This window comes from Amblyomma maculatum, chromosome 1 (assembly GCF_055883805.1).
Source record: "Amblyomma maculatum isolate TAMU_Amacu chromosome 1, ASM5588380v1, whole genome shotgun sequence".
NCBI classification, from domain to species: Eukaryota; Metazoa; Arthropoda; class Arachnida; order Ixodida; family Ixodidae; genus Amblyomma; species Amblyomma maculatum.
Genome location: NC_139344.1, coordinates 111,704,245 through 111,729,961, shown reverse-complemented (window position 1 = coordinate 111,729,961; position 25,717 = coordinate 111,704,245). Strand labels below are relative to the sequence as shown.

Sequence of the window (25,717 nt, the reverse complement as noted above, 5' to 3'; positions counted from 1 at the left end):
CCTGTACGCAATTCCTCCGTCTCCACTTTTCGCACTCGTTCTCGAACTTCTTGAACAAGCAGCGCTCGAGTGATCCGCGGCATCAGCAGCGATGGACGCCGGTGGGACACCAAAACGGAGACACAGATTTGCTGATTGTCGGGTCCACTTCGTCGACACCCTCGCAAAGATGGTCTGTAGCAGCGTTGGTTGGCTAGGCTAGCTTTGGGCAGATGGAGAAGCCGATCCGCTTAGCACAGCTTCGCAGTGTCGTTATCATGGTAACGATGCTGCCACAAAGCGCCGCTACAGGTTGAGTGGGACAGGCAACCATGGTGGATAGCTTCCGATACGTCCGCAAAACGCTGCAATTCTCATAGGTTCCGCCCAAGTCGAGCTCTGGGCGAACGAAGTGGGAGAGGAGCTCCCTCTCACACTGGCTCAGACGCGCTGTTTTTTTTTTCTTGTGTTTAAAAATTTTATAAACTGAATAACTATTGTTTCCGCTCGCCAATTTTTGTAATTCTTTTACGTCGGCATGATGCAAAGAACGTGTTCTGGAATTAGCGGCCTGGTGAACGTCACTGTGGTCACTGTGCCCATTTAATTTGGCGAAGTTGGGCTAGCGCAAGTCCTTTGCATTTAAACAACCACGGAAATTGGCTGTATTTTTTTTTTTGTCCGTGACAGGTGAGTATGCTAAAGTGGGAGCGTCTACCTTTTCCTCCTTCTGCATGAGAAAGCCAAGGTGGAAAGCGTTGGCGAGGTCGGCGTGGCAGGCGATCGCCTCAGCCCGCTCTTGCAGGTAGCGCTGGCGTACGCAGGCGCTGATGCAGCGATGACTCCACTGCAGGTACGACCGGCAATCCACGTACGACTCCTTCAGCAGTACCCCTGCAGGCACCAACCATATCCACGTTAGCGGCACATGGGCACAAGGGGAGGCGACGCCGCCGAGCCCCCATCACAACGAAACAAGGACACAGGGCCTCGGGATAGCATTCCCAGCGAGGCTCGCGGCCGGAGGCACGTCGGCAGAGAATCCAAAACGGTCCATGAGGAGGGAGCGCTTTGAGCTAGATTTGTGAGCGAAGGTACGTGAAAATAAGTTACAAACACAGTACCCAAACAGCACAAAATTCTTACTGGAATGCCTGTTGTAATCGCGTAAAAAAACAGACGCAGAAAGAAGAGGCGGGAGTAGGTGTGCTTTAGCTTCTTTATGCGTGCCTGCCTTCTTTTTTTAATTGCGATAGCGCGCTTTGCAGCCTCCTTGCTTCCGTAAATACAATATGCATTCCTTTAATACGAGTTGGTAGTTTTGGTTTTCCACACTGTCTATTCTGTTGTGTCGGTCTGCCCTAAAGTGCGGCATCAGCCGCGTAGGCAAATCTGCAAAGTTGCATAGACGCGCGAAAAGGAGCGAATGAATAAAAACAATAAACAACAAAGTTGATGCAATAATAATGATGTCGATGGCAACGGCAGCAATGAGCACTTCTCTAAAATGGACCGCAAGAACAATACAAAAAGTTAAAAAGTGGCCACACTAAATATATGCTGCAAATTTCAGCGGTTGACCCCTCCATCCTTATTACGTCTGGGTTTGTCGCAGACAAAATGCTCGAAGCCAAGTTAACTGCCTCTGAAGTGACACTCAGATGCTGGAGTGGATATCATCGTTAATTTCCTCTCTCTACTCTGGCGGCAAGCTTCGGCTTCGCGAGCGCGCTTAATCCTGGCACCATCCTGTCATCTCGGCATCGTATGCTGGCATGTCAGAACCCCCTCGGCGGTTTTACTCCGCTTCACGGACGTGCGACTCCGTATCTTAATGCGCTCGCTGCCCGCGTTCGCGCCGACGTTAGCTACAGTCCTGCTAGTATAGCTTCGGGTCACCGATGTTCGCAGCTGTGGCAGAGAGACCATCTCGTATGTGGCACACCAGGGGTTTGATCGACTGGTCTCCGAAGGGCGAACTCATTTCCTTGGATTCGTTGTCCGTGGATAAATCTTTGGAAGAACTGAACGTTTGTTCTCAATTCGAACAGACCTTTGAGCCATTGTAACTGAATCATGACAATCATCTGCCCCGATAGCGCACGAATAAATGACGGCACACTTTTTGCTTTCAAGCTGCTTGGATTTAAACGCAAAATACGAATTCAGTTACGCCGGTCGAAGTTTTTATCACGATGAGTGGCTGCTTCTGCAAAAAATGGTCGGCCTATACGCGGCATCTGAGTGCGGCATATGAAAGTGTAGATGGTCTGTCTCTGAAAGGAAACTAAATGACTCGTTTGTTTCTGAAAGGCTCTTAAGCCAAGCTGCTAAATATATCGCAGCTGGACATTACTTGCATGGCGTTGCAAACATGTTGCTCTGATGACTGAGGCTGAAATATTTCTTTAGAATTTGCGTACATTTCGTCATGGCGCAGTTAGGAAACGACAGCACTGAAAACAACGTAAAGCAATTGTTACTAACTCAGATGTTGCCGTTGTTTTGCACTTGACAAGACACAACTTTCCCTGAAGCTGGTGAAGCAATGCCCTCTCTGGAAAAGGGAAGCCACCGAAATAAAGGAGCCGATCCTTTTAGTGTTGCAAGATTTACCCTTGAACAAGCGACTATCGCAATGCGAGGACGTTCTGCAATAAAATTTACCAAAGAAAAAGCTCAAAGTTCCTGTTCCATTATGACGTCAATGTCTGTGGAACGAATGCGGTCACAAAAGCACCGAACCCAAGTAAAGTGCCAGCGACAGGTTCGGTGACAAAAGCAACAGTGGTCTTCTGCAAGCAATCAACGACTGATGCTCGCTTAACGATTCCGCCGTCTCGTCAGAGTGCCTGCTATCGTAGCTGTGGTCGTTACCGTTGCTTTCAAACGTGAGTGAAAGTTTGTTAAGAAATAAGCGCTGTCCTTGCAGCATTTGCCTCATTTAATCTGAATTCTTCTGGTTTTTGTAGAACTTAGTATACAGCGCAAACATCGATAGTTCTAACTTGAAGGAGGCTGAAAGTTTGTTTGATCGATGTTGATCTCTAATAAAATAACTGAAGTAATAAATTAGGGAGGGGAAGGAGAAGCCTTATAACGAAAAATATTATAGGGAAAAGGTATGACGGCTGTTGATTTCTTTTAATAATGTTCAAGAATTGCATTGAGCAAATCAGAGCACCTTCTCAAAGTGTCGTTGATAAATCTAGCTCAGCTAAACGGAGCCCTATCAGAACGAAAGAACGAGACTCTAAATTGGACGGTAAGCGTAATTGGCCTCAGCGCGTGCCAGGCCCTCTTAGGCGCATGCGGCCGCTTAGCACCGAGTGATGCAGGTGAGGAATGCTTAGTGGCTCTTAGGTAGTTCACAACAGCCGGTGGTTTCGGCCGCCGTTTCCTCGCGGCCGCCAAAAAGATGACGGTTCTCTGCAGTTATAGATGAAAAGGAAATAAAGGGTCGGAGGATGAAATTAGGGAGACGCTTAATTGTAATTATGCGTGACAATCTGACAGCACAACACTCGTTTGTGACAGTTACTAGGTGGGCTCTTTCGACCATAGAGCTTCTTACTCTTACCTAGAGAGAAAGCTGTGCCGCTATCTATGGGAGTTTGCATGAAGCTTCATGACGACCAATTCAGCCGCCTTAGGCGCCCAAAGCATCATGGGGTGGATAGCTGCCGTGTGCAGAACTACATCTTTTGGCCCAAAATAATGCGAAAATAAGCTTGTTCTACAATGAAAAACGTCCCAACATTTAATATTGTGACTCTAAATTGCAAAAAGCTTGCGAAACAGAATGTAAGTGTACAATTTGTCCAAAATAAGCGATGGCTCTCTCTCCTATTGGCTAAGTATTGAGCAGCTTGGAAACCAATGTTCCGCCTCTAATAGACACGCTTTAAAAAGAAAAAAAAAAGTTCTGAAAATATATATAGTTGCTTAATCACTCCAGGAAGTTTTTTAATGACATTTTGGTTAACAGTAACCTTTTATTGGCGCCGTCTGATTTTGGGTCTTCGCTACTATGACTTTTGCTCTCTATGTTCACACCTCGAAGTTACTATAATGAGGAGGAGGAGACATCTTAGTAACGCCACTTTCAGTTCCCAACAAAATGCGACTATCCCGCATCAGTAGCTGACCGGCCCATGATTCTTAGCGCGCCCATGGTGGCTGAAGTGCAGCGCCCCAGCTTTCCCTCTAGGGTAAGAGTAGGAAACTCTAGGCGTTCGACAGTGCGCGAGGCCCCGCTTTTGGCTTTATGCCAGCAGAGACCTTGGCACGTCTGCCATTGTAAGCAACAACCTCCAAATATATTTCTGTTTAAAGTTTTAACCGAAAACTCCCTAAGTATCTCTAAAGCTTAATAATGATAATGTTTGATTGTCTACTTGATTCGCGGTTTGTAATGGTCCTTTGTTTTTGGCGTGTAATTTTTCTTCTATAAGTTATGCCCCCCTCCTGCTTAAGGCATTCTTGAAGGCTGGCAGTAATTCTAACTAACTAACTAACTAACTAAATAAATAAATAAATAAATAAATAAATAAATAAATAAATAAATAAATAAATAAGTTTGGTTTGTGGTGTGTAACGTCCCAAAGCGACTCAGGCTATGAGAGACGCCGTACTGGAAGACTCCGGAAATTTCGACCACCTGGGGTTCTTTAACGTGCACTGACATCGCACAGCACACGGACGCCACTCCGTTTCGCCTCCGGCCGGGATTCGATCCCGCTTCCTTGGGCACAGTAGTCGAGCGCCTTAACCGCTGCGCCACCCCGGCGGGGATAAATAAATAAATAAATAAATAAATAAATAAATAAATAAATAAATAAATAAATAAATAAATAAATAAATAAATAAATAAATAAATAAATAAATAAATAAATAAATAAATAAATGGCAAGGTCTGGTTTACTTCGATTAGGTTTAGTTTATTCTGCATAGTGTTCAGTACTCCCCAAAGCGACTCAGGCTATGAGAGGTGCCGTAGAGGAGGGATCCGGAAATTTCGGCTACGTGGGCCTCTTTAACGTGCACTGACATCGCACAGCACACGGCCGCCTTGCTTTTCGCCTCCGTCGAACAATCCGAAGCCGGGATTCAATCCCGCATGCTTCGGCACAGCACTAGAGCGCTCTAACCGCTCTGGCTCTGCAGCGGAACGGAATTTCATGCAAAGGTTTATAAACTACTGCGCGACGATGTGACGCGCGCAACAGGAGGAGTTGGTGACGCATCAGGCCACCGCAGTGGGTGCCCTTTTTAAAATAATAAAAAATTCCAGAGGGCACTTTGGGCCACTAACGTGTGATGAGGCGAAAGCCATTATAGCGTGGTGGATCGTATAGCCCCCCCCCCCTACGGCACCTCTATCTCCCTCTCTTCTTTCAATCCCACCTCCCTCCCTTCGTTTACGGCATGTTACATGTGTCCGCGGAGAATTGTGACAGATACTGCGCCTTTTATATCCTGTAAATGTACTAACGCCCCCTAGACATCTGGGTCTGCTTCTGTTTGCTGTGCACAGTACGGCGTTAGAGGAAGCAGCAAATGAAAGGCGCCGCACGAACGCCTGGATCGGACGCCCGTCGGGGTCAGCTTCGTATATGCATGAATCGCCTGGTGATGTCATCACCTGTCCTGAGGGTACATGGCGCGCCCCTTGTCGAACAGAACCGGCATTCCATCGAACGCATCAAAGCTCACCGGCGTTCTATAATTTGTTTACAAGAAAGGAAAGGAGCAGCACTGTCACTCGCGGAATCCCGCTATCATCCCCACGGCAGACAAGGGAAATTGTGAAGAGCACTTCACAATCCGGGGCGGGGCGCAATTGGTAAAGCGCTTGGCTGGTGATCCAAGGGATATAGGTTCGATTCCCGGTGGAGACAAGGTTTATTAGTTTATTTTTAACTCTCGCTCTCGAAAGCGTGACACCTCTGCTAACAACCTTCTGTCGACAAAGGGAACTGAGCAAGAGAGTTTTAGGTCACTGACCGCACCCTCCTACGTCCGTGTATGCCATTTGTTATCAAAAGCGGGGAATGTATGTATGTATGGGCTTGTCTCTCGTTGTTAGGATCGGGTTTTTAATACAATGAGCACGGTAGTCCACGTATAGTTCCTGGAACCTCCTTAGGCGACTGGCGTTACGCTCGGTGAAGTTAGCGTTTATCTGAGGTTAACCACTCGTGTCGAGCTGATGCCGCCGACGCGTGGTAGGCCGTCCTGTGGAGTAGACAAGAGTGGCCGCGCTATAAGCTGCTGCTGCTTCAAGCGAGCGCGTCTAGACGTTCCTCTTCATAGTTTATTTAGTCTGATGGTAAAAGCACCATTTTGCGTCGCAGATTCAGTTTTGCGGGTTCGAAGTATCATTCCGGAAGGCCGTATTTTCGGCTGCCTAGACCACTAACTTCCAGGCATAGAAGCTTCACGCACCTCAGGCAGAAATTTAAGACTTTCATGTGAATACTGAAAACATTTCTCGCCATAAAAGTTCTTTCTCTTGGCAGAACAATAGCTGTCACCATTTTAAACGGAGACGCTGACATGAAGGCATTACAACGCAATCCCGTAGTAAAAAACCGGAGGGGTTGAGCAGCAAAAGCGTGGAAGGTGTCGCACGCGGACCGAGCTATTTTCACAAAGTGGACCCAATGAAGCTGTAACTGTAAAATGTACATTATATAACGTAAGAAACTTTAAATAAACCCAGGTGTAACTTACGTATGCAAAATTCTTGGGCGCAAGACGGGGCTGTTCTGGCTGAGAATCACTCAAAAACATGGTTGCGCGTGACTCGCCAACAGCGAAGGGGGCTCGAGGCAGCGCGTCAGAGTTTTCACAAGGTAAACCATATATGCGACGAAACTTGCGCTTGCGTCTATACGCCCGGCGTTGCAGGAGGCCGACCGGGTAGCCGTCACAGGCCCCCAGCCCGCTCTCAAGCGCTCATCTGAAGACCTTGACGAAGAAGATTGTGACGCTCTCATTTTGATGCTCAGATCTTTTTTTTTGTCTTTTCAAGAGCACGCGTATTTTCTGGTCATTGAAATATGCTTTCCATAAACACAAAAAGAAATCCCAGGCTTATTAAAGAGCAAACGAGTGATGGAATGAAGAGCGCCCGCGTCTGTCTCAAAACAGGTAGCGGCACCTACGACACACGCCTACAAATTAAAACATCGGCCAATGCACTTTTCCGCACCACGCAATCGGACCGCCCACAGAAATTTTGTGGCGCGTGAGCCGCAGCCTGAAATAAAAGGTAGACAGACATGGTTCTCTGGCTATTCGTCCTTCTCTCTCTTTACTTTCATGCGCAATAGTGGTGCGGTCCTTTTAAATCAGGATATGTGTACTTTTTCTTTCTTCTAGAGGGGTAACGCCGACTTTTTCTGCTTTCAGTTGGTCAAACTTTGCCCTTGAATGTCGCGCGTCGGGTGCTATTTTTCTGCGCCATTAAAAGCGTCGCCGCGGTTCTGAAAATGGCACTGGATTTTTGTACCTCCTTTACAGCCTAATACAGCATGACCATAATCGACAAGTGTTTACATATAAGAACATGAGTGGGTAATATATATGAGATCTCTGACCCGTTAGATGTCAGTGAGCGCAAGATCTGAAACAAAATTGGGCAAGCAATTGTCTTGAAACAAATGGATACGAAAACAAATATGTTCAGGCGTTAAATGGGTCGGTATTTTTTTTTTGCGTCATCATCATCATCATCATCATCATCATCATCATCATCATCATCATCATCATCATCATCATCATCATCATCATCATCATCAGCCTGATTATACCCACTGCAGGGCGAAGGCCTCTCCCATATCTCTCCACTTAACCCGGTTCTGTGCTAGCTGCATCCACTTGACCCCTGCGAACTTCTTAATCTCATCCGCCCACCTAACTTTCTGCCGCCCCCTGCTACGCTTTCCTTCCCTTGGAATCCAGTTTGTTACCCTCAGCGACCATCGGTTATCCTCTCTTCGCACTACATGTCCTGCCCATGTCCATTTCTTCTTCTTAATTTCCACTAGAATGTCGTTAACTTGCGTTATTTCTCTGACCCACTCTGCACGTTTTCTATCTCTTAATGTTACCCCTACCATTTTTCGTTCCATAGCCCTCTGGGTTGTCCTTAACTTAAGTAGAACTCTCTTGGTTAGCCTCCACGTTTCAGCCCCATAGATGAGTACAGGCAAGATGCAACTGTTGTATACTTTCCTCTTGAGCGATGCCGGTAAGCTGCTAGTCATAATCTGCGAGTGCTTGCCAAATGCGCTCCATCCCAATCTTATTCTTCTTGTTATTTCCTTTTCATGGTCCGGATCTGCGGTTACTACCTGTCCTAAGTAGTTATATTCGCCTACTACTTCCAGTATTTCGCTACCTAATGTAAACTCCTGTTCCTTCCCGAGGCTGTTGAACATTACCTTAGTCTTCTGCATATTGATTTTCAAGCCTACCTTTCTACTTTTCCTGTCTAGGTCATCAATCATTATTTGCAGTTCATCTCCCGAGTTGCTTAGCAAGGCAATGTCATCAGCAAATCGCAGATTACTGAGGTATTCTCCATCTACCCTTATCCCTAACTGCTCCCATTCCAAGTCTCTGAATACTTCCTCTAAACAAGCTGTGAATAGTACTGGGGAGATTGTGTCTCCTTGCCTAACACCTTTCTTTATGGGAATTTTGTTACTTTCTTTATGCAGAACTATGGTTGCTGTGCAGCCACTATATATATCTTCCAGCACTTTCACGTACGGCTCGTCTACCCCCTGATTTCGCAATGCCTGCATCACCGCCGAGGTTTCAACTGAGTCAAATGCTTTTTCGTAATCAATGAATGCTATGTATAAGGGCTGATTATATTCCGAGCATTTTTCTATCACCTGATTGATGGCATGGATATGATCGATAGTAGAGTACCGTTTCCGAAACCCTGCTTGATCCTTTGCTTGATTGCAGTCTAAGGTTGTCCTGATTCTATTAGCGATTACCTTAGTAAATACCTTATACGTAACAGACAGTAAGCTGATTGGTCTGTAATTTTTAAGGTCCTTAGAGTCCCCTTTCTTGTGAATGAGGATAATGTTTGCATTCTTCCATGGTTCCGGTACCATCGATGACACCAGGCACTGCGTATACAGGGTGGCCAGTTTTTCTAGCACGATATCCCCCCCGTCCTTCAGCAAATCTGTAGTTATCCGATCCTCTCCAGCTGATTTCCCCCTTTTCATAGTTTCTAGTGCTTTCTTGACCTCGTCCTTCGTCACTGGTGGAACGTCTGACTGTTTTTCCCTATCGCCAATTTCATTACGGTCCTGACTACTTTGGCTACTGTAGAGATCTGTATAGAACTCCTCGGCTACTTTGACTATCTTTTCCATATTAGTGATGACGTTGCCCGCCTTGTCCCTTATCGCATACATCTGGTTTTTGCCTATGCCCAATTTCTTCTTTACCGCTTTAAGGCTTCCCCCGTTCTTTACAGCATGCTCAATTTTCTCCATGTTATACTTCCTTATATCGGCCACCTTGCGCTTATTGATTAGCTTTGATATCTCGGCCAATTCGATCTGGTCTGTTGGATTGGAAGCTTTCATACTCTGCCGTTTCTTAATCAAATCTTTCGTCTCCTTAGACAGCTTACCGGTATCCTCTCTAACTATCCTACCGCCTACTTCTACCGCGCACTCAGTAATGATATCTCTGAAATTATTGTTCCTTGCCTCTAGGGTAATGTTGCCATCCTCAGTTAGAGCTGAATACCTATTCTGTAGCGAGATCCTGAACTCTTCTGCCCTCCCCCTCACCGCTAATTCGTTGATGGGTTTCTTTCTTACTAATCTATTGCGTTCCTTCTTCAGATTTAGGCTAATTCGGGACCTCACCATCCTGTGGTCACTACATCGAACTTTCCCGATTACCTCTACATCCTGCACAATGGCGGGGGTTGAACACATTATGAAGTCGATTTCATTTTTAGTCTCTCCGTTAGGACTTTTCCATGTCCATTTTCGGTTCTTCCGTTTGCTGAAGAAGGTATTCATGATTCGTAAGTTATTGCGCTCTGCAAACTCAACTAGTAACTCCCCCCTGCTATTCCTAGAACCAATGCCATAGTCACCTACTGCCTTGCCTCCTGCCTGTTTTTTCCCTACCTTGGCATTGAAGTCGCCCATTAGTACAGTATACTGCGTCTTTACTTTTCGCATTGCCGATTCTACATCTTCATAGAAGCTTTCAACTGCCTGGTCATCATAACTACATGTAGGTGCATAGGCCTGTACAACCTTCAGTTTATACCGCTTATTAAGCCTAATTACGATGCCTGCAACCCTCTCATTAATACTATAGAATTCATCTATATTACCCGCTATATACTTATTGACAAGGAAACCTACTCCTAGTTGTCGCCTCTCTGGTAAACCTCGATAACACAGTACATGCCCATCCTTCAGTACAGTATATGCCTCATTCGGCCTCCTAACCTCACTAAGCCCTATGACATCCCATTTCATGCCCTCTAGTTCGTTTTTTTTTGCGTAGCAGCAGGGAAAAGCTGCTCCTCTGGACCGGAGGGTAAAAGCGATGCAAGGTACTAACATCAGACGCTGATCCGACAATGGATAAAGCATTGCCCTTTATCAGGCGCAGGCATTAACTGCTGCGCCTTTCACATTCTTTTCCTTGCTTTCTAAAAACGCTACAATCACCAGCTCTTCGGTGTTTTCGAGCATAGCCTGAAAGATCTGCGGCTTCGGCTATAGCTTGGGTCTTTTCTTTTTGGTCGCACGTATGTAAGCAAAAACAGGCATAAATCCGTTATTATTGATTAAAGCAGAGTGATGAACATTAACGGAAGGAAAATGTGAGCGTTTACGGAGGTCGAAGGCGAAAGCTTGGCACTCGCTTGGACTAGCCCAAAGGTGTTTAAGAGGGGCTCAGCCATGCAACCCGAAACAACACGCAAAAGAATAAACGGCTACAGACGATTCTCTTCTCCGGTTTACGGTGCTGGAAAACAGCGGAGGCATGTTCCTTTATTACTTTTTTTTTTAACACATGAGCCAATATTTGAGCCCAGAAGCAGCCTGTAGCCAAGCCTGCGGCGAACCTCGGCACCATGCCGGGCGCGCATTATGGCAGAAGGCAACGTATCGGCACAAAGGCGAAATAAAGGAAAAAATAAAGAAAAAAAGGAAAGAACGGGTGAAAAACAAGGCCGCAGGCTTGCGCCATAACAGCGCTCGGCATAATGGTTTCGCAGCGTCTTCTGCTGAGATAGCCTCCCGTTTCTCGTTATCACCTTCAAAACGCTGCTTCTTTTGGGTCCTTTTCTATAATGGTGGGACATGGAGGTATTGGGAAGGAGTGCGGCGGGCCCGGCTTTCGCGCCAATGGACAAAAGGCAGCTCGGGTGCGCTCCGAGTGGTTTTTTCTGACCCCGAGGCTGGGATCGTGACTTCCTCCAGTCGGGCCTGCGAACGGAGGCGCTTGTTGAGCGCTCAGCGGGCGTAGAGCTTGGCGACCTGCCTGGGCCGCTTCCGTCGTCCTTTTCTAGCGTTATCTTTGACTGGGCCAATCGATGCCGCGACTTGGAGACAAAGAGAGGATCGCCGCACTTTCCGTGTTCTGCAGCTCCTTGCTGGCTCCGTACGGAGGAGCTTCCGTTTTTTCGGGCGACCCTGGCTTCTTTTGATGGGTAAATCGAAGACAACGCTGGTAAGAAATCGCTAGTTTGTAATGCCGTGGTCGCAGCACAATAAAAAGGGCTCTAATGGGGCTGCACCCACGCTTTCGCTTGTGTCTCTCGAGAGAAATGTAAACAACCGTTGCAGTGCAACCACTAGGAAGTAGGCAGGCGCTCAGCGAAGCAAAGTTCCTGTATTGTCCCGAACGGAATGGCAAGAACACGTCCGGCAGCATCTGTTACGGAGTGAAAACCATTCCCCTCATTGCGGAAAATAAAGGTTGAACTACACGCTCTAAAGGCGAAGCTCTGGGCTGTAGGAAGAAAAGCTCTGAACCTATGTTCAGTAAAGATGTCTCACAAGTGTGCGCAGTCAGAACATCAAGAGACTCTTTAGAACACCGAAGGGGTAGACGCACTTCGTGTTCTGGGTTACGCGCTTTTCTGCTCTATGGATGTATCCAACTTTATTCATATATTTTCATGTAAAGTGTAGAACGGAGCCTGCAAAAACTTTTAGAAAAGTGCGAACTTTGCTCGCCTCTTCTTTCTGAGATGCCCAGTAGCAAAGAGCAAGGCGAGGAATTAAATGGCCTAAAGGTAATTGCTTGAGGCCGCTGCAAAACTAGGTATGAGGGGACTCAGTATCCGCTTATAGACTCAAAGAGACTGTTCATCTTGCAACAGTTGCTACAGCTGGCGTCAGCGATTCACGTTTGAGTTGCAGAAGCCTGAGCTTGTCCCATGCATTCACAGTTCATGCATGGCTGTGCGACGCCTAAGAACAGGCCAATCGTTACAAGGAAGCTGAGCTGGAGGTTTTGCAAGTCAATTTCAGCGCCGTAACAAGCAGTACAGGGATCAGTGCAAAATGTTTTCGTTACGCACGCCCTTTTTTTTTTTTGTCACATGCCGTAACATATGTTTATATCTGTGATCTTCTCTTTCGCCAAAACTATGAATACCGTGAATCTGTGCGATTATCTTTGTCAGGTGCATCAAAAGTGGAAATTGGAAGAAAAAGTGGAAGTAACGCATAACTCATCGACTCATCATAATCCACAGAACGTCTCTAACGACAACTTCCCCCCTCTCCCTTCCGGCCGGGTCAATAGGGACAAAAGGAACTTCTTGTTTAAAAATGAGAGCCCTATCTGGGCACGGGGGCCGCTGCACATTGCCACGACAAAAGTCGGCGGCACACGTCGCAAAGACGGCCTGGCTCGCCATTGTGGCAGTGAGCCAGCAAGGCGTCGGACCCTTACGACAAATAAAGAGACCTCGCCAATCCCTGTTCCGAAGTCACAGTGAAGTCACGGTTCCATCCGAAACCGAACAAATCACAGGTGGCCGACACCAAACCTCTGATAATCCCTGTTCTCAAAGAAGGCGACGTATCCGCTGCATGTGGGATAAGACCTCCATCTGCACTTTTGCATGTATTTCTTGAAGGCCCGGAACCATGTGGCTATATGCAACCACACAGCGCACCAGCCACACCTGGAACGTGCAGTGCACGAGCAAGAGGACGAACTGGTTGACGGAACCATCTGGCAGCGGATTTAAGTACCGCCCCGTTTGGTACGGCACACTTGGAGGTTGTAACCGGTCAGCTGCACGACGGGGATGGGGCAACGGAGACGGTCGCGTAACCGGCGTGGGGCTGCGTGGCTGGAACAGTGTATGTTTAGAAAGAGCCCTCGAGCACCTCAGCACCAGAGAGGAAAGTATAACGTATAGTAATATAGATCAGAATGCCAGAAGTTCTGATCCACAAGGCTAACACGGGATACGAGTAGTACATATATATTGCCGAATGGCAGTCCTTCAAGAAATGCGCGCACTACTGGCTTTTCGCGCACTGGAACGACGACCTGGAGACAGACGCCGGCTACCAAACGACAACGGTCACGGGTGCGAAGTTTACCAGGGTTGCTCGCCAAACAGTAGAGCGCATGCTGTGGGACTATCCGGCTAGCATGAAGTAGTAAAGAAATGGCGCCCCAAGACACATATCGAAACATATCATGAATGGACTACATAAAACACTTGGGGTCAACCCACGTGATTTTCGATCTTGTTAATGCCGATCTTGTCAATGCCTATTGCGAGTTAGCAGTCGCGACAGGCATTGACAGTCAGGTGTGATCTCCCTGCTCTCACTTTCACTCTCCTGTAAGACTTTGTGCAAGCACTATTTGAATACAAAATTACTCTCTCACTGAAAAGACCATTTACATGAAAAGTGTATTGCTTGTTCTGAGTCCCTTTGGGACGTGAAAATCTACAAATCGAAATAAGCCAAACCTAACCATCCTTGCTCTCACACAACGTCTACACTTAAAAATTCGTTTTACAAATTCGTAAACGTCCTGTGAGTTTTTTTTTATCATTCAGTGAAACAATAGCAGTGTCGTATGGGCACTGCAGACTTACTGTAGCCGGCGATAAGGTAGCCGATGTACCAGCCAGTAACGGGGCTTATCAAAAGCCAACGAATTTAAGATATCGGCTTTGTACTTGTTGGCAACAGTTTTAGTTTCTGAAGATATGCGCGACATTTTTATACACACCATAGAAAATGAAAGGTCTTCATATGAAAATGCTTCATGTTTTATATTTAACAGAGTTTTAGGAAAATAATGACTTTCTGACTTCCATGGCTTACACTCAAGTTGCTGCTTATTCAGGAGGCTTCACGCAAAGATGGCGGTGGCTAGAAAAATGCGACCGACTTTTAAGAAAAAAACAAACAAACTGAACTTCTGTTGCTAGAGGCAGCTTATAGTAAGCGCATTTATTTTGTGAATAACCCATCCCGTACCTATTTCCTTATTAGCCAACAAAGTAAAAATACAACAGCCTTACAGCAAATTAACCAAACTATTATTTGCGCGTTTGAATCGGGGACCCGGACCAGATCTCGGAACTTCGAAGGAACAAAGATTCTACCGCGGTCTGATCCGAACAGAAAATCAAAATCCAAATCGGAACGCGCTTTTTCACGCAGTTTAAACACTCACTTCTTCGGTTTTGCATGGCAAGAAAACCTGCTCCAGATTGCCTACTCGAAAGCGCTGAGGTCAATTTTAATTTTTAATTCCTTGCAGGACGGGACGAGATATATTTGCAGTAGAAAGTTCGACCGGCAGCTGCGTGCCACCGAAGGCGCAGAAAGCTTGAAAGTGATACTCTGCACGAATACGCTTACAGTTAACAGGACTTAAGGATGGATTAACTTCACTTACCAGATTTAGAGCGCCGTTCCATATATACGGGCTACAGTACTACCCTGCGCAGCGCAACGACGAGTTTAGACAGTGAAAGTGCAACCGTATAAGCAGCTAAGCGAGACTGTTCGAGCCGATCGTGAGTTCGGGCAGGTTTGTTAGGAACGCTGTTTAAATATACTTCCTCCTCAGTCCAGCGACAGACAGGATAATTTTTTTCTAAATACTTACTATATGCCGAATCTGGTAAGCTCATCTCAGATAAAGCCTCTCGTACAGCTATCACTGCAAAAACACCGCATGTTCTGTGCTCAGGTGATAAAGAACAATTTTTGTGCGTTGTCCTGCATTATTATGCTGGAGCCTAGCAGGGCGCTTTTCGGGCTTTAAGCATAAGTAAACGCAGCAGTGTGCGGATGGTGGCATAAAGCAGGTTAGTTGGAAGTGCACTCACCAAGTTCCTTCTTGAAGGCAAGCCAGCTGACGGCTGCCAGCTCTGTTCCATCGCACTCTGTGGACGAGAGCAGCTCGATGACCTCAGGCTCGCGCAGCCCGTAGCTGGTGCAGGTTAGGTACGAGGCGATTTTCTTGACAGGCGCTAGGCCAAACTGGCGCTCTATGTGCTCCAGGCTGCGGCTTACGAATGCTCCAGTGTCGGCAGGCACGTGCAGCTCGCCGTCCAGCACCTCGTACGAGGCCCATCGCATGGCCTGCTGAGACAGCAGGGTCACGTACAGCGGGGTCGCTGACTGGCCCGCCAGCCGCTGCCGCAGCACATCCCACTGTTGCCGCGTCAGCAACCGCTTGTTGTCCTGCGATGACGACCACATGCACTCCCATGAACGCCAAAGGACGGATGTCTAGCAAAAGTGGGATGAATCTCCAAACAAAAAAATCTTATTTTAAATTCCGACCTTTAGGAGCCGACTCAGAAACCACAATGCTTAGAAAGACACTGCCACACTGCAGACGCGGGCAAAACAAAAGACGGACATGCGGTATTCTAAGAGCTGGCCAAGAACGTCTTGCCAAAAAAATTTATTCGGAAAACTAATGACCTCCAAAACGGAAACAGCATGCTGAGAGAAATCAACCAAGAGTTATTAACCGGAACCAAAAATGTGACATTCTCTCTTATGCTCGAGACGCCAGTGAAAACATCGCCCAAATCTTGAAGGAAGGAGTCCAAGAAGCGATAAACCTACGAACATGTTGCATCTTTTTTTACTCGTTCTCAAATACGGGCCGCCGAAAAAAAAAGAGCCCAAGACATTGTATACATAATTCCGTGCACCGATTGCAATCCAAGCTACACAAGAACAAACAAAAACATAAAATAAAAAGGTCGTCATCACAATAACGATGTCGGCAACTTTTACGAGAGAGTAACCCCCTAGCCGAGCGTTCTGAAGAAGCAGATCACTGAATCAACTACCTGGAAGCCACCATCGTCAGAACCTAACTGACTACTGAAAAAGACTCCTCGAATCATAGCGCATCCAAACGGCACAAAACAATATCAGCCGCACAGAAAGAAATCTCTATGTATGCTGAAGGACTCCGTTCTTCCCATCCCCGCTCACGAAGAAAGAAAGGACGCTTGCGTCCTTCGCCGGCACCGTAACACACGATCATACATTCATCTAGTCGACTCTCCTCCCTTTTCCCTGCCCGTTCCTGCAAACCGTAATTAAAGCTGCAAGCGAAATAATCCCCAGTCACCAGTGAAGAAGGAGGCGATCCGGTTCTAAAACGTCGGGATTTAATAGTTTTTGGTTGAAGATGTTTTTAAGTTTCCTATAACTTATCAAAGCAAACCAGACCAGTAATTCAGCCCAAAATGTTTAGTTTTCAATCTGTACCAAAGATACCCACCATCTCTACCAGTGAAGTTTGCGTTTTACGTGACCCATTCACGATTAGCGTCGATAGTCTCAAATTCTCCTATCTCGGCTTGGCAGACATTTCAAAACACAGGCACAATTTCCGTGTCGTGTCTTGATATCGGCAGACAGTACTCATCAAGGATCTGCTTAGAGACTCGGCGGGCTAGCAAAAAAAAAAAAAAAAAATGTTAATTGTCGAAAGGAAAGTGCAAAAAAAAAAAAAAAAAAGGCAAATTTGACACCCTATTGAATTTGTCCCTTATTCTCTAAAGGAACAGACAGTACATGCTCGTGTCGAAGTAGATTTCGCACTATCATATTGCTTTGTCGTTTTCTTCACCTGCCTCTCAATAGGAACTCTGGAATACTTCGAGTTCATTCGTACTAGAGAAACGACATGAAACATGATCTTTGATAATGTTGGCCGAGTTTGCTCAGCTTTGCTGGTTCTTCACGGTCATGCATTTATTAACGCATAAGATCACTTAACAGACGATGCATCCCCGAAACAGCGTATATTTACCAGAAGAAACCAATTGATACCCGTTTTATACGTAAACAATTTTTTTGTGGTACAGATGCTCTCAGCACACCACGGAACGTAAATAAATACGGAGCCTATCTCGGCATGTAACAGACCTTTATGCACTCTGTAATTCCATCTGACAGATTAGTACATGATGATTACCGGAATTCAAAGGTTGTTGGCCCTTGAGCTATCGTGAAATTATTACAGGGTGTATTCGTGCCCATCGTCGCCCTTGCGTCACTTCCCAAGCTCTATCGTGGTCACATGCTCCTTAAATGTGGCTTGCGTGAAAATCAGTGACTTGCAAAAACCAGCTAAGCGTGCTTCACAGAGGCTGTGTCTTGTGTTCTGCACACGTTGCTCTTGCAGGGTTCAGCATCTTTAAACAAGAGGCAACCTGCACATTATAAAACCGCGTGTTCATTCATTCGCAGTGCTACCCAAGGCCCCGTCCGCGCCTGAAAAAAGCACGTGAACATGACACCGAATTGAAAAGACAAAGTAAACACTCTCATGCCTAGGCCAAAGACTCGGGTGGGCCACCGTTTATGTGGTGTGCCCATGCTTTAAGTGCTCTATGAAAAGTAAGGCGTGGAAGCTGTTCATCGGCCACAACCGTTACTCTTTCAGAGTAAGGTCATGAGGAGTGGTCTTCGAAGTAGAGGTACGCGCATGAGGCAGGACGTGAGTGCTGACCTTGAGGTGCGATTGCAGCATGCTGGCAGCATCAGCCAGTGGTGGGATGAGTACGTAGCTATCGCCTGCTGGGATGCGGCTGCGCAGCAGACCCAGAACGGCGTCGGCCTCCTGGGCCACCGAGCAGACCAGGTGCACGTTGAGGGGAAGGTTCCAGGGCAGCCAGCCTAGGGTGGCCGCCTGGTGGTGGGCGGGGCCTCGCAGTCGGTCCAGATCGTCCAACACGATGACCAAGTCGCTGGTGCTAGCCTCGACACGCTTAAGGAGCTCCTGGAACCAGGTACTCAGCTTGCTCAGCTCGAAGCTCTGGTGCTTGGGGCTTATCTCGAAACCGAACACCATACTGATGTGTAGGCACAAATTGCGTAGCATCTCGGCTGGGTACGAACAGCACGGACTCTGGCCCACACCTCGAACTATGCGCACCACGTCGCAACCGAGCCACTCCGGACAATACATGAGTACCTGCGAAAACGGTAAGTCAGTCAAGCGCTCTGCACTCCGAATGCAGTATCGATGACTGCGTGAAATATTACGATTTCGACACTGTTCTTCATTCGCGATTATTGGTTGCGACGCCTGATTAGTTGCATGTCTTCAGTTGAAAAACAAGAAAATGAATACAAAATATAGTAATGAATGTTCTATACAGTGTGTCATTAAAAATCACTGGCATGCGATGCTTCACCATGCTTCACCGATGTTTCGTGCACCTTGCACGCTGCCTATAAGCAAGCCGGTGAGGATGCTGCGCATGAGATGAGCGCACCTGAGAAAGTAGCGTTGACTTTCCGCATCCCTCTCGGCCGCAGACGATGATGGGGGTGTGGCGCACACGTTCTTCATCAGCCAACATTAGCTGCTGAATCTGCAGAAGCGGGCCGTAATCGCTGTCTAGGGACTGGGATACTCCCAGACATCGCAGGAGTTGCCGGCTGTTGCACAGGTGTGTCTGAGACTCGCGTACCACCTCCTGCAAGTCGCAAAAAAGTTCTTCATTCATCTCACTTCTCAGCTCCATCCGAAGGGCGATATTAAAGAGGGAGACGAGGACAACCTCGTCCAATCGCTGTTCTCAGCAAAAACTCCTCTCGCTCTTCTTGGCTCTGTTTCCATTTTTCCGGGAGCCAAAGAGGCATTTATCGGTGAGAAAATTAGCTTTAAAAATACTCTCACCAGTTGATTCAAATTCGTGACATTTTTAAAGAAAATGACAGGTCGCCACAGTTTTGAAGTAAATGGCGATCTAGCGCATATAGCGTCTTCAATGTCCGACAATAATCAGTGCCAGCGCACGCGTATGTCTTCCAAAATCGGCCTTTGATGTGATACCCGCATTTAGTTTCTTGGTATCTTCTAGCTTACAAAATCTCAGTTTCCGGCGAAAGTATTGTTATAGTGGTTAAAATGGAGTAGCCTACGAACACAAGTTAACTTTGTTTCTTCCGAGATTCCTGATGACAACGCTACCTTGAAAAATATAGGAAGAAAAAACAGAGAAACAACAGCATTGTCTTCTTGGGAAGGCTTCGAACTTGTGATAACAGTTAGGCGTGATGCGAAAGTCTCTAATGCGCTAATTGGTCACAAAGATGTGCGATTATCTGTGAAAACACTTGTGAAAGACGACATCATCACTATTTAATCTATTTATTCCTTGGCCGCAGAGTCGACGATGGGCTGCAATAAATTGCTTCGAGAAACTATTACAGGGGTCCTATAGTCCTGGTTCTCCCAGCAGTGGTAGCGTCGCTGCCAGCGGAAAGTGAAATGGCAGCATGCACCGACCCTAGAATTCAAGGAGCCTTTTGGAGACGTACGATGCAGATGTTTTGAGAAATCTTTGTCTGATATGATAGTATCGATAGAGAACGGTATTCGCCTGCTTTCGCTACATTTGCGAAATTCGGTGCCAAGAAAAGTGTCCGAGCAGATTACACTGCTGCTTCAGAAAACGACATCGGCTTCATTTTAAAAGCTACCACAATTTCATTATTGAAAGCCGACAGAATGAACGTCTTGGGGGAGGACTCTAACTGAATCGCAGATGTCTTTAGTACTCGAAGTTGTTCAGTACGAAAAGAAAGAAAATGAGGAAGTACTGACTACTCTTCGTTCGCGGGTGTTCTTGGTAGAAAATTAATAAATTTCTTTTTTTGTTGGAAGATTTGCGATTCGACTATATTACATCAAACACCACCATTTTCACTGATAGCGCTGCGGCTGCCTGTGATTTCTGCCGCGACGCTTACCAGGCCGCTAATGAGTATCGCAACTTACTGCTCGAACTACAGCTGCATGCCACATGCGTCCTGGCAGTTGCAACACGTAGTTTACGGTTTCCATCAGAAAGCAGGCCTGGAATGGGGATGTAAGAAAGTGGGTGGGTAGGGGAGGGGGGATAAACAAGTCCAGAATGGGATGCAAGTAAATAAGCGCCAGGGCAGACCAGAGCGCCACTGCAAACAGCTCTCGCGTGTGAGTGGCCCGCTGCAAAATAGGCCATCGATATATATCCTCTGCAACTTTGCCAACCACCGCCGCCCTGAGTACACAGCTGCACGCTTTGAATACGGCGAAGTTTGCAGAAGGCGCCGGGTTGCCATGACGAAATACACGCGTCAGGCACGAGGGAATCCATGCCTCGTGAATGTACCTACCGGTTCCGAGTCGCGACAGGAGGGGGCTATGGCCTGCCCACGAGCGCGTGGCGTCGAAGCTCGCAAAGTCCCAGATGGCGCAGTGAATTATTCACACGCACGCACAAAAAATACACTAGGGAGGCTAGATGAACGTTACAGCCCTGCACTGCTAATTATGCATTCGGTTCGCATCACCGACTTCCCGTTTATCTCGTTTCTTCTGCCGTCTGAAACGCCACGTCGTGCAAGCGAAATGCGCGGAGAATGCACCGTGGCTGCGACACTAGGGGCGCACAGGGAGATGCAGTTTTCCCCTTTTTCCGGCGATCGTTACCGAGAGTGGAAGAATTGGAATTGCTGATACGCTTATTAATTAGGCAAGCCGAAAGCGTACAAGAAGCGACGGTGAGGGTAAAACAGCTTGTCTCGCGTTTTTTTTTATCTCTTTAGAACGGCTAATAACAAGGGAAGGTAAACGCGTAAACAAAGAAAAAATTAATGGCGTGGCAGACCTGAACGAAGGGTGTAAAGAAAAGCGTCGGCACGGAGCTTTTACGAGGACGCGTAAGTTTCAGCTCTCCTACGAGGTACTGATATTAAATTCGAAGTCGAGGAACCTGCGTGATTAAACTGCTCCACATGCGTCATATGACGAGCCTACACTGTACAGATTAGAAGCAGTATGCAGATACAACCTGAAAGGTTGTGTAGAAGGTCGCCCTAAAAGCTCAACATTTCCTGGCTCAGATATAAAAGCGAAGACGCAGGGGTTTCCAGCTCACCTTTGCGACCACCTGTGATATTCAGTAAGTTGAGGTGAATATCAAGGCATTGAAAATATTTTCTCGTAATGGGATACCGCAAAAACTCAAAGTCAAAGAAAAAGCAAACAAAAGACCAGCGCTATCAACGGCGGTGTTTTTTTTTTTTATTGAAAATATGCGAAAAATGTGTATGAAAGAGGAAAACCGCCTTTCCTGAAAGAAGACAAATACTTTGATATCCGGCTGCTGTCGCAAACAGAACGGGCCGCATGAAATGGATTATAAACCAGAAGCTGCAGCGCTGAACGAATTGAATTGAAATATCACACTATGGTTATTGGTTGGTGTGTTCCACACTGAAGTAAAATAAAAAGTGAGCAAGTAAATATTCTTGGTCCTCGCTTATGTAAGGTGGGATGATCCTTTACATAAAAAAAAAAACAAATCGTACACCAGATTTTGCAAATTTTTGATAGAGAATTAATCAGCTTTCATAATATTTATTGCCGGTAATTTGCTTTGATTTCTAAATTTTAACGTCTCAAAGTGACACAGGATATCTGAGACGCCGCAGTTGAGATATCCGTAAATTTCGACCTCCTGGGGTTTTCTAACGTGCACCGAATCGCACATTACACGGGCGTCGTGCCATCACTTCCATCGGTAAGCGGTCGCCGCGGCAGAGATTGAGCTCATGCCTTTGGATTCAACAGTCGAGCGCCCTAACCACTCTGCCACCGTGGCGGGGGTATTACATTTGTGCATTCGCCACTTTAAAAACGCTGTTTTTATCGGCATTAGTGTTCATGTAGAGCGGCAACGTGGAAGTTTCAGAAATTGTATCTCCATTTTTCTCAACGCAGATTTTGTTTTTAGGTTTATGTAGTTTTTCTCATCAACAGAAGGCGCAGCCAATTGGTGGTAATTTCACAGCACCGATCATTATTTGCTTAAAGCTCATTAGCTAGTCATGGTTCTGTAACGTAACTTTATTGATTCTCATACAAAATTTCAGGACTTAGCTTCCGGGATGAAATTAAAAAAAAGGTGCACAATTAAAACAAAACAATACTGCACAAAATTTCAATCTACTATCACACTCTAATGTAAGGTGCATTTATTTACAAAATGGCTAGCATATTTTATGGCCAGATATTTAATAACGCCTACTCTAGAGCTTACCTTTGAAAAAGATTAGGCGTGGTTTAGCTCTGGGTAAACCTGGATAGAAGCGGAAGTTATTTTGCCTGCTACATTATTCTCCTATCACACCCTATTAGTTTAGGGCGCTCTATAATCGGGGAAACTTAAGCTCAGCCATTAAGGGTACGACGTGAGAGCGTAAGGCTGGTTGTGATATCACCCTCCCAAATGAATATATACTGACCCGAGTTGGCAGCTCCTGGCCATGGCATAGAGGTAACGTGAATTCATGTCACGGCAGCTGATTCTAATGTCACCTCCCCACATGAAAGGAGAGATCCTAGTTTACGCTCTTTCAGGCACCCACAGACACTGATGCTGAAGGCTCGAGTTGGCTGCGGTAGTGAAGCTTCCGCTTCAAAACATTTGAGTCCCATCTCACCCTAAGAGTGAGACGTCCGGCTAGACAAAATGATAGTTTATTAGCATCCTTAGAGAGACTGCACGTAAAATATCCAAACAGTTACGAAACTTGAAAGTGAACATGGTTGAATAATCGACTGATTAATTGAAAAAAAGAAATAAAGAGCACTGCAGAATCCGCATTGGAGTAATGTGTTAGTACGGATGCTGCTGTTGGTTGCTTCTGGTTGCTTGTAGTTGCTTAACTCTCTTCTTGCTTACCCATTTTAGTCTTTGGTACTTTCAAATTGCGCGCCAATCCCTTCCTATGCCCTTTTTTGGCTCTACTTCCGGTTTCGTGGCATCAAATCCTTGACATCACAATTATTCATTTCTTGTTTACCCATTTTAATCTTTCGTACGCTCAAATTGCAAGCCAATCTTTTCCTATGGCCTTTTTTCTGCTCTACTTCCGGTTGCGTGACGTCACAACCTAACGTCACGCTAATTGATTGACTTAATTAACTATTTTAGTCTTTGGTCCTTTCAAAATTCGCGCCAATCCCTTCCTACGCCCTTTTTTGGCTTGACTTCAGGTTGCATGACGTCACATCCTTGACGTCATCCTAATTGACTGATTTAATTAACTATTTAGTATTTGATACATCTTGACGTCACTCTAATTGACTGATTAAATTAAATACTTTAGTACTGATACATACGTGACGTCAAGCCATTGGCCAATGAGACCATTTTCGCCTTTATTTTACCTTTTTCTGTCTTTAATTAATTACCTAATTAACTCATTGGCCTAATTATTTTTTTCAGGCACAACATTACGTCACCCTCTATTGATTGACACCACTCATTACCCTCTACCACTTCTCAATTACTCACAACTGATGCGGACACGGTGTGCGGACAGAAATCTGTGAAGATAGCGAAGTAATGTTTTCGCATTGATAACTGAATAAACAATTTATGCGTTTGTGTAGTTGTCACTATTTTGTTTGCTCGCAGGCCTCAAGAAGTGGTGAAGTGTTTGAAAATTACTATGTGCAGGTTTTTCGCACTGCCCCCATCACGCAGATTTCACTCCAAGGCGAGCGCGCTAGTACTTTATGGAATTACGTTACCCATATACAGGATAAAAAAAAAATGAAAACAGATACAGAGTATGCCACATTTTTCTATGCGTCTAAAACAAGTCTTTTTCGACTGGGCAAGAGATCTTGCGAATTTTTAGGTTGCGCTGTTACCGAAGTGACATGAATGCTGGAATTCCACCAGCTTGCCACCGGTAGGTATATGCTTTCCGGTATTTTTCTATTATTGTTTACATAAAGCGGAAAAAGTTAAAGACGTGGCGTGGATATATTCAGAAACACCAAAGAACAGCACGAGTCCCTTAATCTTCGGCGGTTAGTGAGTGTACTGTGATTGTATACTCGGCACACATGAGCAGTTTCGATTCTCGCTGCGGTGACCGATTTTGGCGGTGGCAAAACGCAAAAGCGTGCGTGTACCGAGATTTGGGTGCCTCTGAAAGATCTCTGAGTGGTCGAAATTAATACGGAACCTTCCGCTGTAGCTTTCCTCATGACATGTAATATTGCTTAGGTGCATAAAAAATTCATTAATCTACGGACTCCAAGAGACTTAGTTCTAAGAATCGAACAGCCAAAGTTATGGTGAAAAGAGCGAATTTGTCTTTACTTTTCTGCGTGAGCAGAATAAAAAAAACAACGAAATGTTGTAGGTGGCCGTGAAATAGCCTCGGTTTCCGGTATTGAAGGAGCACCACGTACCTGGACCACTTTCCGGAAAGTGGGGGGCAGCTCATCCCAGTCGGGTGTCTCGACCTGTGAAGCTTCGTCTACCATGCCTTTGATGGTGGTGAGCAGCGCCTCGGCCAGCTTCTCTAGGTAGGAGCTGTGAGCCGACAGCTCGGTATCCAGGCCGCTGGCGTGCCAAGGCACACTGCACGAAATGAGCGTGGATGTTGCACCCGTAAATTATCTTAGTTCTCTCTCATATAGTAGCACTACGCTTTCGAAAGCACGTTCCACATTCCAGCACCTTCGAGAATACGTTCTCTGGACACATATATAGCGACGCTAATGTCACAGATGCAAAAAGTGTAGACGCCCGCCACAGGGCTGGAACTGCAATCCAGGTATCAACCGAGTGGGCCAGATACTAGGCATTCCATAGACGCCTCAGTTTTGCGTAACAAGAGGACGGAGGAGACACGAAACCTTTTTTGTCAGTTTCTAAACAAAGTTGCGCTTTTTTTTGTTTTTGTATTCAGCGACAAAAAAAAAAAGCTAAAATGCACACTTCCTCAAACAATCACCGGAACATTTCCAGCTCACTAAGCGGTACAAAGGCAGTAAAATTGGAAAGAATCGCCCTTCAGGTGGTCCAATTTACTCGCGAGTGCCCACAAAATGTAGTATAGTGCAATCTGTGATCACTACAATGCGGGCCAACAATGTGAGGGAGGTAGTTACCTGTAGAAATGAACATTTTTCCTTGCCACGTTCAGTATAATGTCAGCGACCAGGTCTTCAGTGTACGTTGCCGTCTCCTCGTCCGAACACCCTTGTGTGTTGACATCAGCGAAGGAGGAGGCCAAGGCGTCGTTCATAATAATACCTTAAGAAAGAGGCAGGTGCAAAAAAAAAATAAAAATAAAAAATAAACGGTATTGCAATACACTTCCGAGTCTGT

The 25,717-nt window shown here is 46.1% G+C and overlaps 1 protein-coding gene across 1 annotated transcript in view; it reads right to left on the bottom strand.

Moving 5' to 3' along the window:
* LOC146203500 (protein qui-1) overlaps window positions 1-25,717 on the bottom strand; it is a 587,371-nt gene that overhangs the window by 65,581 nt on the left and 496,073 nt on the right. Inside the window, exons 9-14 of the mRNA XM_084588801.1 lie at window positions 25,498-25,642; window positions 24,793-24,964; window positions 18,803-19,006; window positions 18,034-18,498; window positions 15,377-15,734; window positions 698-873 (exon numbers count right to left, since the gene is read on the bottom strand). Coding sequence (XP_084444927.1) covers window positions 698-873; window positions 15,377-15,734; window positions 18,034-18,498; window positions 18,803-19,006; window positions 24,793-24,964; window positions 25,498-25,642 — 1,520 coding nt within the window. The remainder of the gene's footprint in view (window positions 1-697; window positions 874-15,376; window positions 15,735-18,033; window positions 18,499-18,802; window positions 19,007-24,792; window positions 24,965-25,497; window positions 25,643-25,717) is intronic.